The sequence below is a fragment of the Pteronotus mesoamericanus genome, unplaced genomic scaffold (genome assembly GCF_021234165.1).
Source record: "Pteronotus mesoamericanus isolate MK-2021 breed Mesoamerican mustached bat unplaced genomic scaffold, CSHL_Meso_final contig_214, whole genome shotgun sequence".
Lineage (NCBI taxonomy): Eukaryota > Metazoa > Chordata > Mammalia > Chiroptera > Mormoopidae > Pteronotus > Pteronotus mesoamericanus.
The window spans coordinates 2166097-2179065 of NW_026555089.1; the positions used below are offsets into that span (position 1 = coordinate 2166097).

A 12969-nucleotide genomic window follows, 5' to 3' on the forward strand; every position below is an offset into this window, starting at 1 on the left:
CCAGGGCACCCCCCACGCGGAGGGGCCTGCGTCTAGCCCTCACGTCCCTGGTCCGGGCCTTCGCCCTGCACTGCGTGCGGCTACCCCCGCAAGCCCGCCCCCTGCGCAGCGAGGCCACCACCTGCTGCGTCTGGTTCGTCTGCCTGTTCCCTCCCCCAGAATTCACCGCCCTGGGGCCAGGGGGCACCCGGGGCCGGACAGGGACCGGCTCATCGTTCGCCAAATGGATGATTTGAAGGCCAGTGGGGCTGCCGGACAAGGCGCCACGTGAGATGGGGGTGCGGAGGAGGCCCCGCTCCACCTGCTCTGACCTCTGGGGCTGCTCTGCTAGAGACGCGGTGGGAGCACTCAGAGCGCCCCCCCCCCAGGGAACACCTCCGGGGGGGCGGCCCGGACCCCCTCAGAGACCGCGCGTGTCCCCTCGGGAAGGGGCCCTGAGGGAGACCGAGCTCCGAGGCGCAGCAGGGGGGCCAGACCCACACTTCCTCCCCGTCTGCGGCCCGGGCCACGCTGGGGGCGCTCGCTCCGTGGAAGGCGGGCCGGGCCGGGCCTGTGGGGAGAGTTCTCCTGGGCTCCTCTCAGCCCCTGGGGGAGGCCCTGCTCCCTCTGACTGAGGATACGGGCTTAGGAATTTCAAGGGAAGGGTGTCCCTGGGTCCGGCCATCGGTCACACCGGCCGGGGGACACGTCACCCACCTGACCCTGGCGGGTTCGTCCCCGCTGCCCTGCAACCTGGGCCTGTCCCAGACCACCCCCTGCCGAGCACTCTACTCTTTCTCCCGCTCTCCCTCCCCGCTCCCACCCCCTCGCCCCCCACCCCCAGCTCCCTCCTTGGGAAGCAAGCGCACGGACTCTGCTCGCACAAGACCCACTCGGCGGCCCCGCGCCGCCGCCTCAGACCTCAGGAGCCTGCCCAGCGTGGCCCACCACACTGCCAGCACGGTTCGCGGCAGGCGCAGCACGGCTCAGGGAGGGCAGTCGGCCACAGAGGCACCCCTGCCTCGGCTCTGAAGTGCCCCAGGTAGTAAACTCAGCTTGCAGCTGTCGGCAAGGTGGGGGGCAGCCCCCTCTATGTGCTTAATCAGTAAGGTGCCGTGTCTGTGGCTTGGGGAGTTCTGTACCCTGGCCCCCGAGGAGCCGGGCTGAGATGGGTTCTGTGGAAGGTTCCGGAATCAGGCATGCGTCAAGGGGAGCACCGTCCAGAAAGGTCTAACGGGGGCTGCGCTGCCTGGTGGGGCGCCTTCCACCCTCCACCTCTAGCATGTCCGGCAGCCTGTGGCATGGGGTGCTGCTTTGGGCCACCACTCTGCTGGAAGGAACCCTACCTACTTCCTGCAGGGCTGTGAGGGTCAAGAGAGGGCTGAGACGCCCAGTCAGCCCCAGCGTCCAGGCAGCGCAGGCTCTGGACGCCCCCAGAAACGCCCCAGGCCAGAGAGAATCAGACCTCGGCGCCGCTGTACACCTGCCCTGCGGCCCCGTCCCCGACGGCTCTCCGTTCAGAAACTGTCTCCCAGGCTTAAATCAAACCCCCCTAAAAAGACACCGAGCCGCCGCCCACCCCCGCGGAGATGATTCCGAGGCAAGATGACCGCCGGGGAACCGGCGCTGATGTCAGGCCCCAGAAATGTCCTTACCCATGCTGTACTTGGCTTTGGTACACGTTGTTCTTTTCAGAATTTCGTAGACCTAGTGGGGAGACAAGCAGGGGGTGGACAGTTACCCCCGCTGCAGCGGCACGCAGGGACGGCCGTGTGACCGCCGAGAGGGGCCGGGGCGAGCGCGGCCCGGACAGCGACCCGTGGCGACCTCCCGCCCTTCTCCAGGGACCGCAGCCAACCCTGCAGAGGATGCTGGGTCAACAGCGTCCGGGGCCGATGTTCTCAGGGATGAGTGAGCGTGTTGTGAAGGGGTCCCACGTTTTACTTCCCTTCACAGAGCACCGGCTCTGTGTCGCGCCGTCGCGCAGGGTCACGGGCTGTCCCCTGCGCCCTGTGTGACGGGTCACTGTCCCTCTGGCTGAGAGCTGCGCTGGGATTCAGAGGCGCAAGGACCCAGCCAGCAGGGCCGCTCCCAGTGTGGCCACGAATGTTCTAGAAACCCGGGGCGGGCAGGTGTCAGGATTCCATCCTATACAGTCAGGTGCAGCAGAGCGCGGGGTGCCTAGCAGAAGCTCCCCGCCCCCTGAGGGGTCCTGCTGCACCCCAGCTCCGTGCTGCGTTCACTAACAAAACATTTCGCTGGTGGCCTCAGGAGCCCTGGCTGGGAAGTCTGCCTGCCTGGGTCCGAGCCCAGCCTCCACCACTTGCTGGCCGTTGGGCAAACTACCTCACCACCCCGTGCCTCAGTTTCCCTATGTGCAAAACGGGATGAAAATCATCGACCCGACATCGTAGATGTGCGGGCAGAGCCCACCGATTGCCCTCCCAACCCTGTGCGATCCCACTCCCTCGGGCAAGGCCAACGGCCAGGTTCCCGTGGCTGCCCAGGCCCCGCAGCCCGACCTCCTCTTCCCACCCCGTCTGTCCCAGCACCGCTGGCCTCCTGGCCGTTCCTCGCGCTCCCCGAACCCCGTCCCACAGCCTTGGGGCCTCCACCCTGGCTGTGCCCTCTGCCAGGAGCACGTGTCCTGAGATATAGACCAGCGGGGCCTAAGCGAGCAGGCCGCAGAGCGCCGGCCATTCCTGCCGCTCTGCCTTCTGATTCTGCTGTCTTGTCCTGGAGTGCGTTTCACCACAGGCCCACGGTCCCCCGCCCCCCGGCCCTGGGCGCACGCCGGGGGCTCAGCGGCCCACTCAGGGGGCTCCCTCTCGGCAGGCCCTCATCTGATCGGTGGCCCCTTCCTGACCGAGCGGATTCTCCTGTAAACGCCTCCTCCCATCCGCGTGCCGTCAAGGCCCTGTTCACAGCGCCCGCCCCGACTGTGCATCCGTTTTCCATCTGCCCTCCCACAGCTGGCCACTGGCACTGATCTTGGTGGGACAGATCTGACTTCATCTTCCACCGTGCTCCGCAACCTTCTATGGCTCCCTAGTGTCCACAGCTGCAGGTCCGAGTCCCACGACCAGCACGTCGGCTCCTTCCCTGCTGTTCCCAGCTCCTACCTGCCTCCTATGACCGCATTCCAATGCTGAATGCTGTTGGCAACCAGAGACCACGGAGCCGGACTGACCGAGAGCAAAGTTTTGAATCACCAAGAGTTTCTCTGGAGGGTGGACAGGGCCGGACCCGCTGTCCTGCCCGCGGCCCAGCCCCCGACGCCAGTGTGACCTGCAGCACTGTCTCTGGCCTGGCCACCCTCCTGTCTCGGGATGTGGCACAAGCGGCAGCTACCTGGTCAAGGTCAAGCGGGGCGCCTCTCCCCGCCGGGCTGGGCTCCCTGGGCAGGGAGGAGAGGACAGAGTTCTCGCCAGGTTCGTGTCTCGTTTAGAAAGAAGCTGGGTCCTGAGCCGCACACGGCCCAGCCTGGCTGACGGACAAGACAAGTTGGCGGCCGATGGATAAACACTAAACCGATACCTCAAATAGGGCAGGGTGACCTGGTTGGATTTCAGATCTCCGTTTGCTCCTCTGGCAAAGAGTTGGGTCTCTACCCCAACCCACTTGGCTGCCACGGCCACTACTCCTGTCGGCCTGCCTCTGGGCCGTGCCGGGGCGGGGGCAGGTGGGCAGTTAGGACCGCAGATTCCCCCGAAAGGCGGGAGGGGGGCGGGGGGAGGAGGGGCGGGGGCGGGGCCAGGAGCCGGCAGCGGCAGAGACCAGACTCACAGGGGAGGGGTCTGGAGCCCCCTCCCTCTTTCCTGCTCATCCTCCTCCCTCAAACCCCCCTCCCCCCACCGCTGGCGCTGGGTGGTCCCCTGGGCCCCTGGAAGCCCTCTCGACTTTATTATTCTAATTATTTCTGTCACAGACAATTAGAGCCTCTCCTACCAGGGGAGTTTCTCTGAAATGAAATTACCATCCCCTTCCCTCGGGCCATCGCTGGCCAGCCCGAGATTCTCACGATTCTCGATTCTCACGTTCAGGAGATACTTACTATTGTGCTCCGGGTTTTGCTGTCGAAAAAGGAGTCCTTGTCAGACAGGTCAAATCTGTTGAAATACCGAGAAGAGGAGGAGAGCGGGTTCGCTGGAGTCGGCTGCCCGGGGTTCCGCGGCCCTGTGAGCCGCGCTGTCCCCAGAGCCCGGCCGGGACACGGTGAAGCCGTCCGCAGCCCAGCAGTGGCCAGACCCAGGGCATGTGAAATAGGCAGTTCCCCCAACCCCGCATCGCACCCCCACTAAATCCTCCAAGAGGCCGGGAGACCCCCAGAGGTGGCACGTGTGTTCAGGCCTCTGGGGCCGGGCGGGGGGGCCCTGCCTAGATTTGAGGACATCCTCCGTGGGCTGGTTCCGGCCTCTGGCTCAGGACGGCCGGGGGTGGGCACGGCACCGTTCCGCCGTCACACTCCCGGCACTTAGGTTCGCCTCCCTGCACCCTCCAGATGGCTTTGGTTCTGGGGTCTCGGGCCACCTGGAGATTGCCTAACGCTTCTGAGGGCAGAGAGCCATCTGTGGGACAAGTGACCCGCTCCCTAAGGAAGAGCCGGGGGCAGCCCGGGGGCCCCTCCCTGCAGAGTCTGGAGATGAGCCTGGGCGGCCCGGCAGGCGCTGTCGGGCGGGCGCGGGGCCTGGGGGTCCTGGAACGAGGGTCTCCCCCCATTGCCCCAGGGCTTGGTCCTGAAGCTGGTGGAAGAAGTGGGACCGGGGCCACTTTCTTCTCTCTTTGTTCTTATTTCTTACACCCAGGAGGACAGGGACCTGCATGGAGCGAGGCTCGTGACCGCTGCTCCGGGGCTAACACGGGTGCCAGGCCGAGGCCCCGGTCTCCACGCCTCGCGAGGGCAGCGGGGGTCCGGAAGCCCTCGTGCCCCGACGGCGCGCCGTCAAAGCCCCACTGCGTTCCCGAGCCGGGGCTCTCTGTTCCCGCCGCGGCCCCCGCTCCAGCTCTGCCCCGCGAGGCCCATGAAGGCCAGGTGGCCATGCCCCGCTGCCCCGAGGGAGCGGGGGGTGGGCGTGGCGATTCCCAGAACAGGTGCGGCACTGCCAGGCAACCCCTCTGGCTGCTGAGTCCCCTGGGGCCTCGGCCTCAGCTGGGGCTGCTTTTCAGGTCCCGCCTCAGGTGGCCACCGCACCCTCTCCCCAGGGACCTCCCGAGAGGGACAGAGCCGGGCGGGAGGGAAGGGCGCCCAGACCACCGCTTTGGGGCTGTGATCCAAGGCCCACGCCTGCCCTGCTTGTGCCCTCGTGAGTGTCCCTGAGTGTCACCGAGCAGAATGACAAGACTCTTTGCCCCCTTAATTCCTCCATTAACAGTGGCCTTATAAAGCATCTGTCGGGGCCTCTGCTGAGCTCAGGAAGGCCGAGCCCTCGTGGGAACAGGCTCCAGGGGCTGAGGCTCCCACTTCTTTGAGGTGTTTGTCCCATCCGGTGCGATGGCGGGGGGAGCGGTCGGGGTACTGCACAGCGGGGCTGTCCGGGCAGGGGCTGGGCCCACTTACAGGTGCTGCTTCTCCCTGGAGAAGGGGTAGGACAGCCTCTTCACGGTCTGTGACCTGTGCTCCGCCACCCTGGGCTGGATGGGGGCCGTGATTTTCTGGAGCACGGAGTTGATCTTTTTCAGGAGGCCCCGGGTCTCGTTCATGTGATACAGCTGCAGACAGACCAGGGGAGGAGGGACCCGCATCATCGGCTGAGCCGCGACCCAGAACTGTCCCACCCCCTGAGGTGGCCCGTCCTGAGAACGCATGCTGGGACCCGCCAGGGTGCCCCCTGCACCCCTGGGTTCCAGATAGACCCGGAAAGCCTGCGGTTTCAGGAGAGGCCCCCCAAAAGAGCCATGGCAATACATTCCAGAAAATCTCCTCCAAACTTGACTTTTGTTTCAAAAGAGGTAATCCCCAAGGATCCCCGCGGATTTGAGGTGCCAGGGTGACTTAGTCCTGGCACCCTGCCCTCCTCTGTCTCACCCGGAAAACCCCGACGCCCAGCTGAGCTTCAGGAGCGCGCCGGCGCCGGGGCCTGCAGGCGCCCGAGCCGCGCTGTTTTCGGGGATTAGCAAGAACACCCCCAGCCAGCTGGGAAACACAACTGGAACGAGTCTCAGGGACCAGCTGCGAGACGGCGCAGCTGAGACACCGGAGTGGGAAGGCGACCGGTGTCGGCATCACGCACAGCGTGTCCCGTGGCTCCCGCCTGCACCGCCTCCAGGGCCTGGGCCAGGGTCTCTGCAGAGGCAAGGGGCTGGCTGGCTTTCCCAGCAACGCAGAGCCTCTGCCGGCCCCTCCACTGGCCCCTTGGCCTGGAGACCAGCCTCAGAGCAGACGCGGCCCCACCGACCTTCTTAGTTGGCATCTTCAGTTTCAAAAACTCCGCCTCTCTGCACAGCACATTCCAGGGCGCGTGAATCTTCACGAATCCAACCCCGTGGATTTTTGTCTGGAAGAGGAGAGGAGGCCTCAGTCAGCGAGGGCAGACTCAGCGGGAGGCCATTCCCACCTCTGCACCCGAAGGGCGGCTTCCTCCCGTCCCCTCACGGGCCCCTCTCCACAGCGCTCTGAGTCCCCTCCTTGTAGGTGGCCCAAGGGAACGCGGGCGGCTAAGTCTCATGGAATGATTGAAGAAGAGCCGGGAGAGCCTGGAGGGAGGTCCCAGACCCTGCGACCTGGGGGAGTTTCAGGGGCTGAGCTGAGGGCCCCCAGAGCAGCGGCCACAGAGGACACCCTTGGGCAGCACAGAGCCGAGGCCCCCGCCCCCAGCGTGGGCGCGGCGCCCTCGCGTCCCGGAGCAGGGATGAGGGGGTGGTGGGGATGACGGCCCCTCTGGGCATCTTCCCTCTGCGGGCCAGGCCACACCTCTGCCAATGCCCGGCCTGGCCGGTCCTCACGGGAGTGAGCAGCCTGGTGCGGGGCCTGGTTCAGGCTGCTCTCTGCCTAAACTGCTGTGAACGTGGTCAAGTCCCTTCTCCCTGGTGCGGCGTGTCCGAGTGCCAGGGATGGATAGGGGCTGCCCGGCCAGGGGCTGCGAAAGGCCCCACTGAGGCCCCGTTCACAGACGGGAACACTGAGGCGTGGAGAGACCGAGTCACGGCCGGGGCCCCTCAAAACCCGAGGATGAGAACGGCCCGGTGATCCACCGTCCCACTTCCGGGAACGCACGCAAAGGAGGCGGGTCCGGAACCTGGGGACACATCCATGCTCCCACGTCTGCTGCAGCGCTGCTCACGGCAGCCGAGAGGTGGAAACACCCTCTGTGCCCAGCGACAGACCAGTGGGCAAAGAAAACCTGGTCCATGCACACAGCGGAGCACTACGTATAGGAAGGACACCCGACCCCTGGTGACAGCGTGGATGGACCTGGAGGGCATTGGGCTTCCCTGAGACGAGCCAGGTAGAGAAAGACAAAGCCTGTGCGACCTCACTTAAACGGGAAATCTTAAAAAAACAAACACAAAAACAGCCAGTCTCATGGGGACAGGGAGCGGGACAGCGGTGGGCAGGAGTCGGGGAGGGAATGAGGAAGCGCCCAGACTTTCAGTTACCAGAGGATTACGTTGTGGGCATCTACGTGCAGCACGGTGACTGGAATCACCAGCGCAGCGTCGCTCGCTTGAACGTTGTCGAAAGTAGCTCTTACCTGTTCCCACACACGCACGCGCGTGCACCCAGGCGGCACGTGCACCCGTGCATGCACACTCCGTGACTGTGGGGGGGGGGGGGGGTGATGAACATGCTAATTATCTGGATCTTGGAAATTATCCCATGATGTGTATGTACATCAAACCGTCACATTGCGCACTTTGAATATACACAACTCTGTTTCTAAATTGTTCCCCATGGAGTTGGTGGGCGGGGCCTAGCATCTGGCAGGCAGCCGATGGGGGCGCCCGTGTTCCCAGCAGGCCATGCGGCCGCACATCCACACTCAGTCCCAGTACGATGCCCCTAACGACTCCATTTTTCCCTTTTTCTCTGTCCCCCCTTGACCTTCATGTTCAGTGTGAACACAGCAATGACACGCTTCCCCATCAAAGGCGCACGCAACAGACACGGACCTCCCAGTCGCCCAAGACAACCAGGGTGCCCCGCGGCACGATGTCATCACAGCAAAAAGCAGAGAACCACGAGGTTTCCTTGGGCCCGAGAGGGGTCCACAGAACCCAGCGGCCTGCTCAGGGGGACCCCAGGCGCGGGGAGCCCAGGCCGCCCCAGGCCGAGGTCCCTCTGCCTCTCTTCCCCGCAGTGCCGAGGCTTGAGGGGACCACGTGGGAGTCATGGCAAAAGGAGACCAGGCAACGGAATGGGGGTGTGGCTGGTATGGGCCACGCTCTAGACCCACGGTGCCGGGCTGAGTCAGGGCCCACGTCGCGCCCGCAGCCTGAGGGTGGGCCCAACACATGGGTTCATGGCGGGTTTTAGGCAACAAGCAATGGAGCCAAAGGCACTTGGGGATTGGATTTAAGAAAAAAAAAAGTTAAGTGGTCCCCAAACAGCCACTCAGAGCAGGCCTGGGTGGAGCCGAAGCCCGGGACAGTGGCGTTCCCAGGGCCCAGGAGCACCCGGGGCTTGGGCAGCCCCACCTGGGGCCGGGCCTGCGAGAGGGGGCCCTTCTGACGCCAAGCTCCACGGGGCCTCCTCCCCATCTGGAGAGTAGGGCAGACGCACAGGCGCTGGGCGAACCCCAGCGGCTCCCGCCTCTACTGAAGCTGACACTGAGCCCCACACATGCCCCGCATGCGCCCCTCCCGCCCAGGGCAGGAAACCGGCCCCTCCCAGGCCCCGGCCTCGGTGTGTCTGCACAGGCCTCCCCTGCACAGCCCCAGCGCGGGGCCAAGTCCTGCTCGGGGTCCTGCTGTCGACCGGGTGGATTTCTGAAAGCCCATGACGATGACGATGATGCTGACGATGCTGCTGCTGAGGGGCCTGAGACCACGGAACGCTACGCGCCAGCAGCCCCTGCTTTTCTGCACTTGTGCTTATTAACTCATTTCATCCTCACGCAAGCCTGCCAGGCTGGCCCTGCCCCGGCCCCCACTTTGGAGCTGAGGGAGCGGAGGCACACAGGTGCACAGCTCACGGCTCCTATGACCCCGTCCTGGGGCCTTGTCAAAAATGACCAGGGGTGGGTGGCCGAACAGCACAGCGCTGCCCTCTCCCAGCTCCGGGGCCTGGAGTCCGGGATCCAGGCGTCCCAGCAGCCCGCTGCCCGTGGAGGCTCCGGGGAGGGCCCTTCCTGCCTAGTCCAGTTCCGGGGGCTCCGGGCTGGCAGCTGCCGCCCCCACCTCCGCCTGCCTTCACATGGCCTCCTCTTCTCGGTGCATCTCTATTTCAAACTTCTCCCCTGTCTCTTCTAAGGACACCTGTCATTGGATTTGGGGCCCACCCTAAATCCAGGACGATCCCGTCCAGAGATCCTTAAAGACTCACTTCTGCAAAGACCCTGCATCCAAATAAAGTCCCATTTGCAGGTTCCAGAGGACATGGCGACACTCGTCACGGAGCTGCAGCTCGAGACCCCACCGGGCTGTGTGCAGGCGCCCTCTAGCTCAGCCGTCGGGGAAGCATCAAAGCAGCAGAGGCCAGGCGGCTGGGGCCGGGGGCTGCCTCAGGGATGCGGCTGGGGTCGGGGCTCAGAGGTGTGTCAGCCGGGGCCGCCTTCAAGGAGCCTGGAGCCTTGACACACAGCCCAGGGCTGCGGACTCAGGACAGGTGGGCTCTGGGCGGGGCCACAGGACTTAGAGACCTTGGGGCAGGTGGCCTGCCTGGGAGCCCTGCCTGGCCCGTGTGGTCCCCAGCGGGTGACTCCACCTCTCTGAGCCCCGTAGCCTCACCTGCACACCATGGCAATACAGGACTCGCTTCACAGCTGGGGGAGGCCCGGGTGCCCTGCCCTGCGGCTGGAGGGAGAGGTCAGACCACGAGCGCACAGAGACCTGGGCCCTGGAGGCTCGCGGGCGCTCCCAAGCAGGCCAGCGGCCGCGGCAGCCCACGTGCGCCCCGCCCGGCTCCCCCCGCGGCCGACCGGGGTTATTTCTGTGCACTGCCCGCCCGCACGCAGAGACCCAAAATACACCCTCTGAGCCCAAGGAGGCTTCTCCCGATGGTGGCCTGGCCGGGCGCTGCGGCGGCCTCCCTGGGAAAACACGCTCCTCTGTTTACGTGAGCAACGGAGCCTCTCCCAGGGAAACATCTGGCCGACTCGGGAGAGGGGTCATGGGACCGGCTCGGCAAGCGCACACACGGACGCTCAGAGACACCGTGCCCGGCCGCGGTGCGCCTGCCCCCGCGGGGGGGAACCTGCGAGGCGCGGGGCCGCTTTCCCGGCAGCCGGAGGCCCCAGCTCAGTGAGGTTGGTCACAACGCGGGCCCCTCGTGCTGGGGAAGTGGGAGGCCACTGATCGGCCAGGGCCGGAGCTGTGATGGCATGGGGGCTCCGTGAGGGGACGGGGTCAGGGCCACCAACCCGACGGGGTGGGAGGCTGGGCCGAGGTCTCCCGGCACAAACCACGCACATTCAAAGCTCCATGCCGAGCCCCCCGCCGCGCATGACTGGCCTGGCCAGGACTGGCTCCCGCATTTTCCTTTCAGAGGGCAGAACTGGTCCACGGCCCCTTGGTGGCGATCGAGGATGCCCATTGGTCCCCTCTACATCCCCTGGGCCTTCTAAGTCATGGGGGGGACCACGTGCTCCACCACCCGTCTGGGGCCACCTCCTGCGGCAGAAGCGCAGGCTTAGAAACTTCTGGAAGGTTCATATCGATAAGGGCCGAACGTGGCCGTTGCTGGGGGCCCTTGGCCCTCCAGGGGACCCAGCAGCACCGCCCCTCACCCCCTACCCCCACCGGGCTGCCTCACGCCCCGAGGGTACCTTATGCTGTAGGAGCAAAGTCCTGGACTCAGGGCACGAGGAGCCCCCAGGGTTCTGGTGCCTGTCAGGGGTCTCCCCCGACGGCGCCCCTGGGTGTACCTGCCTGGGTTAGGGTCGGGTGGGGGCCTGGGGGAGCGTGCGGGGCACACAAGGCCCTGCCCGAGGCAGGAGCTGGGGCAGCCCCGGGGGCCTGGCCCGGAGTCCTGACCACCAAGGGGCACGCCCTCTCCCCGTCCTCAGCCTCCTCAGCTCCCGCGAAGATGCGGCCACCTCCCCCGGGGGTCGTGAGGCCCGGGAGGAGGGCGCAGGCCTCTTCTGGACCCAGCACTTGGAGCCTCCAGGCCGCCCTCCGGGGAGGTTCAAGTTCCCTACAACAAACATGTTTTCGAGGCCCGGGTCGCTCAGTGCCACGACCCACCGGCCCCTTACGGCCAGGCAGGTTTTCGCTGACACTGGCATCTGGACACGCACGCCGTCCTCTCCCGGGCCTCCTGGCAGGTGTCCTGTGCCCACTTTGATATAGGAGACAAGCACAGGGAAGGCTGGAGCGCCCTCCACCCCAGGGCTGGCCCGGAAACGCCCAGGCCACGCTCCCCCCCAGGTGGCTCCCGGGAGGGACCGGAGACGCCCTCAGCCAGGGGCCGGAGTCTGCGTGGAGAGGCCGCCTGCGGACCGTGTCTACGCTGCCTAGACAGAGCAGCTCCCCACCACACCAGGCACTGGTACAGCCTCGCCTGCCACATCGTCATGGCGCCTCCCGACTTGTCGCGAGAGAAACCGGGACTCAGCAACTGCCATCTGTATGGGAGGCCAGAGTGTGTGCGGGGACCAGCCAGGATGGCTTTACCCCCAGTCCTCGGCCCAGGGCCTGGCGCCCAAGGCCTGGCTGGTTCAAGGAGCAAACGAGACACCGATCAGCAGACAGTGCCCACTCACGGCCCTGCTCTGGGTCTGCTCTCCAGGGCGGACGACGAAAAGCGCTGGGCCAGATTCAATACGTACATAGCAAGTGCCATGGCCTTCATGTTGCCGAATGGCTGAGAAGCCAGCAGAGCTGCCAGGGACAACCAGTGACACAGCCATGGGGGGAGGGGGAGGGGAGTTTCAGCCCCAGACCCATGCAAGGTGGGGAGTCTAACCAGAGACCCCATGGAGCTGGGCCCTTTGAGATGACACTTTCAAGGGATCCAGGGGACTGTAAGGACAGTGGTCTTGGCGAGAGCAGGCAGAATGGACAGCAGAGGAGGGGTGACAACCACCCGGTAAGCCCTGGCCCCCAAAGGCCACGGCCCCCGTAGATCCAGGGACCTTGGTTCAAGGTGGTTCTGTCTGTAAGGCCCTTAGAAGGGTGATGACCACATGCTCCAAGTCTTTCCGATCACGGGCACCTTCCCCCCAGGGTCTGGGGACCCTCGCAGGTTACATGAGGATGGTGACCAGCGGACAGGAGAGCCAGGCCCACTGGCCCAGGCGACGGCCAGGGAGGAGCCCAGACGAGGGTCCCGCGGCCTTGGGTTCTGAAAGGACTGGGTGGACGACAAATCATTAAGTTCCTGCAAAGAACGGAAACGGCTGCAACACACACAGCCAACTTGCAAATGAACCTAACAGAACTTCCAGAAATAAAGTATCATCTCGGGAATGATGAACCCAACAGGCGTGTCTGAAAATACTCATCCCCTCCCAGGGAAGGAAGACACGTGGGGCAGAGCAGGGGACGTGGTTGCCTGTCTCCCCAGAGAAGAAACGCCAACCTCTCCCTGATCCACGGTCGCGGCGCCTGCCCCTTTCTGCCGTGTAAACGGTCCCGCCATGGCCGACGACCGGCTAGGTGAGCAGCTGGCTGGCAGGCTCCTGGTGAGCCAGAAAGCGCCAAATGCTGGCACACCAGGGCCTAAGACACACAAGGACGTGAGAACTGCAGCCGGAGCGGCCCAGATTTCATCGCCGCCCACTGGGGACCTGGGCGGAGTTGTGTGGCCCTCTCTGAGGATCTTTGAAGACTGGGCTTTAAAAAGAATGTCTGGAATACACTTTAAGAGCAGTGTGTTTCCCCAAACCAAGACAG

General features: G+C 65.2%; 1 protein-coding gene across 3 annotated transcripts in view; it reads right to left on the reverse strand.

Annotated features, from left to right (window-relative positions):
• ANO1 (anoctamin 1) overlaps positions 1-12969 on the reverse strand; it is a 70310-nt gene that overhangs the window by 45358 nt on the left and 11983 nt on the right. For all 3 annotated transcript variants that reach the window (XM_054570505.1, XM_054570508.1, XM_054570506.1), the window contains exons 3-6: positions 6375-6473; positions 5537-5688; positions 4034-4088; positions 1635-1686 (exon numbers count right to left, since the gene is read on the reverse strand). In XM_054570505.1, coding sequence (XP_054426480.1) covers positions 1635-1686; positions 4034-4088; positions 5537-5688; positions 6375-6473 — 358 coding nt within the window. The remainder of the gene's footprint in view (positions 1-1634; positions 1687-4033; positions 4089-5536; positions 5689-6374; positions 6474-12969) is intronic.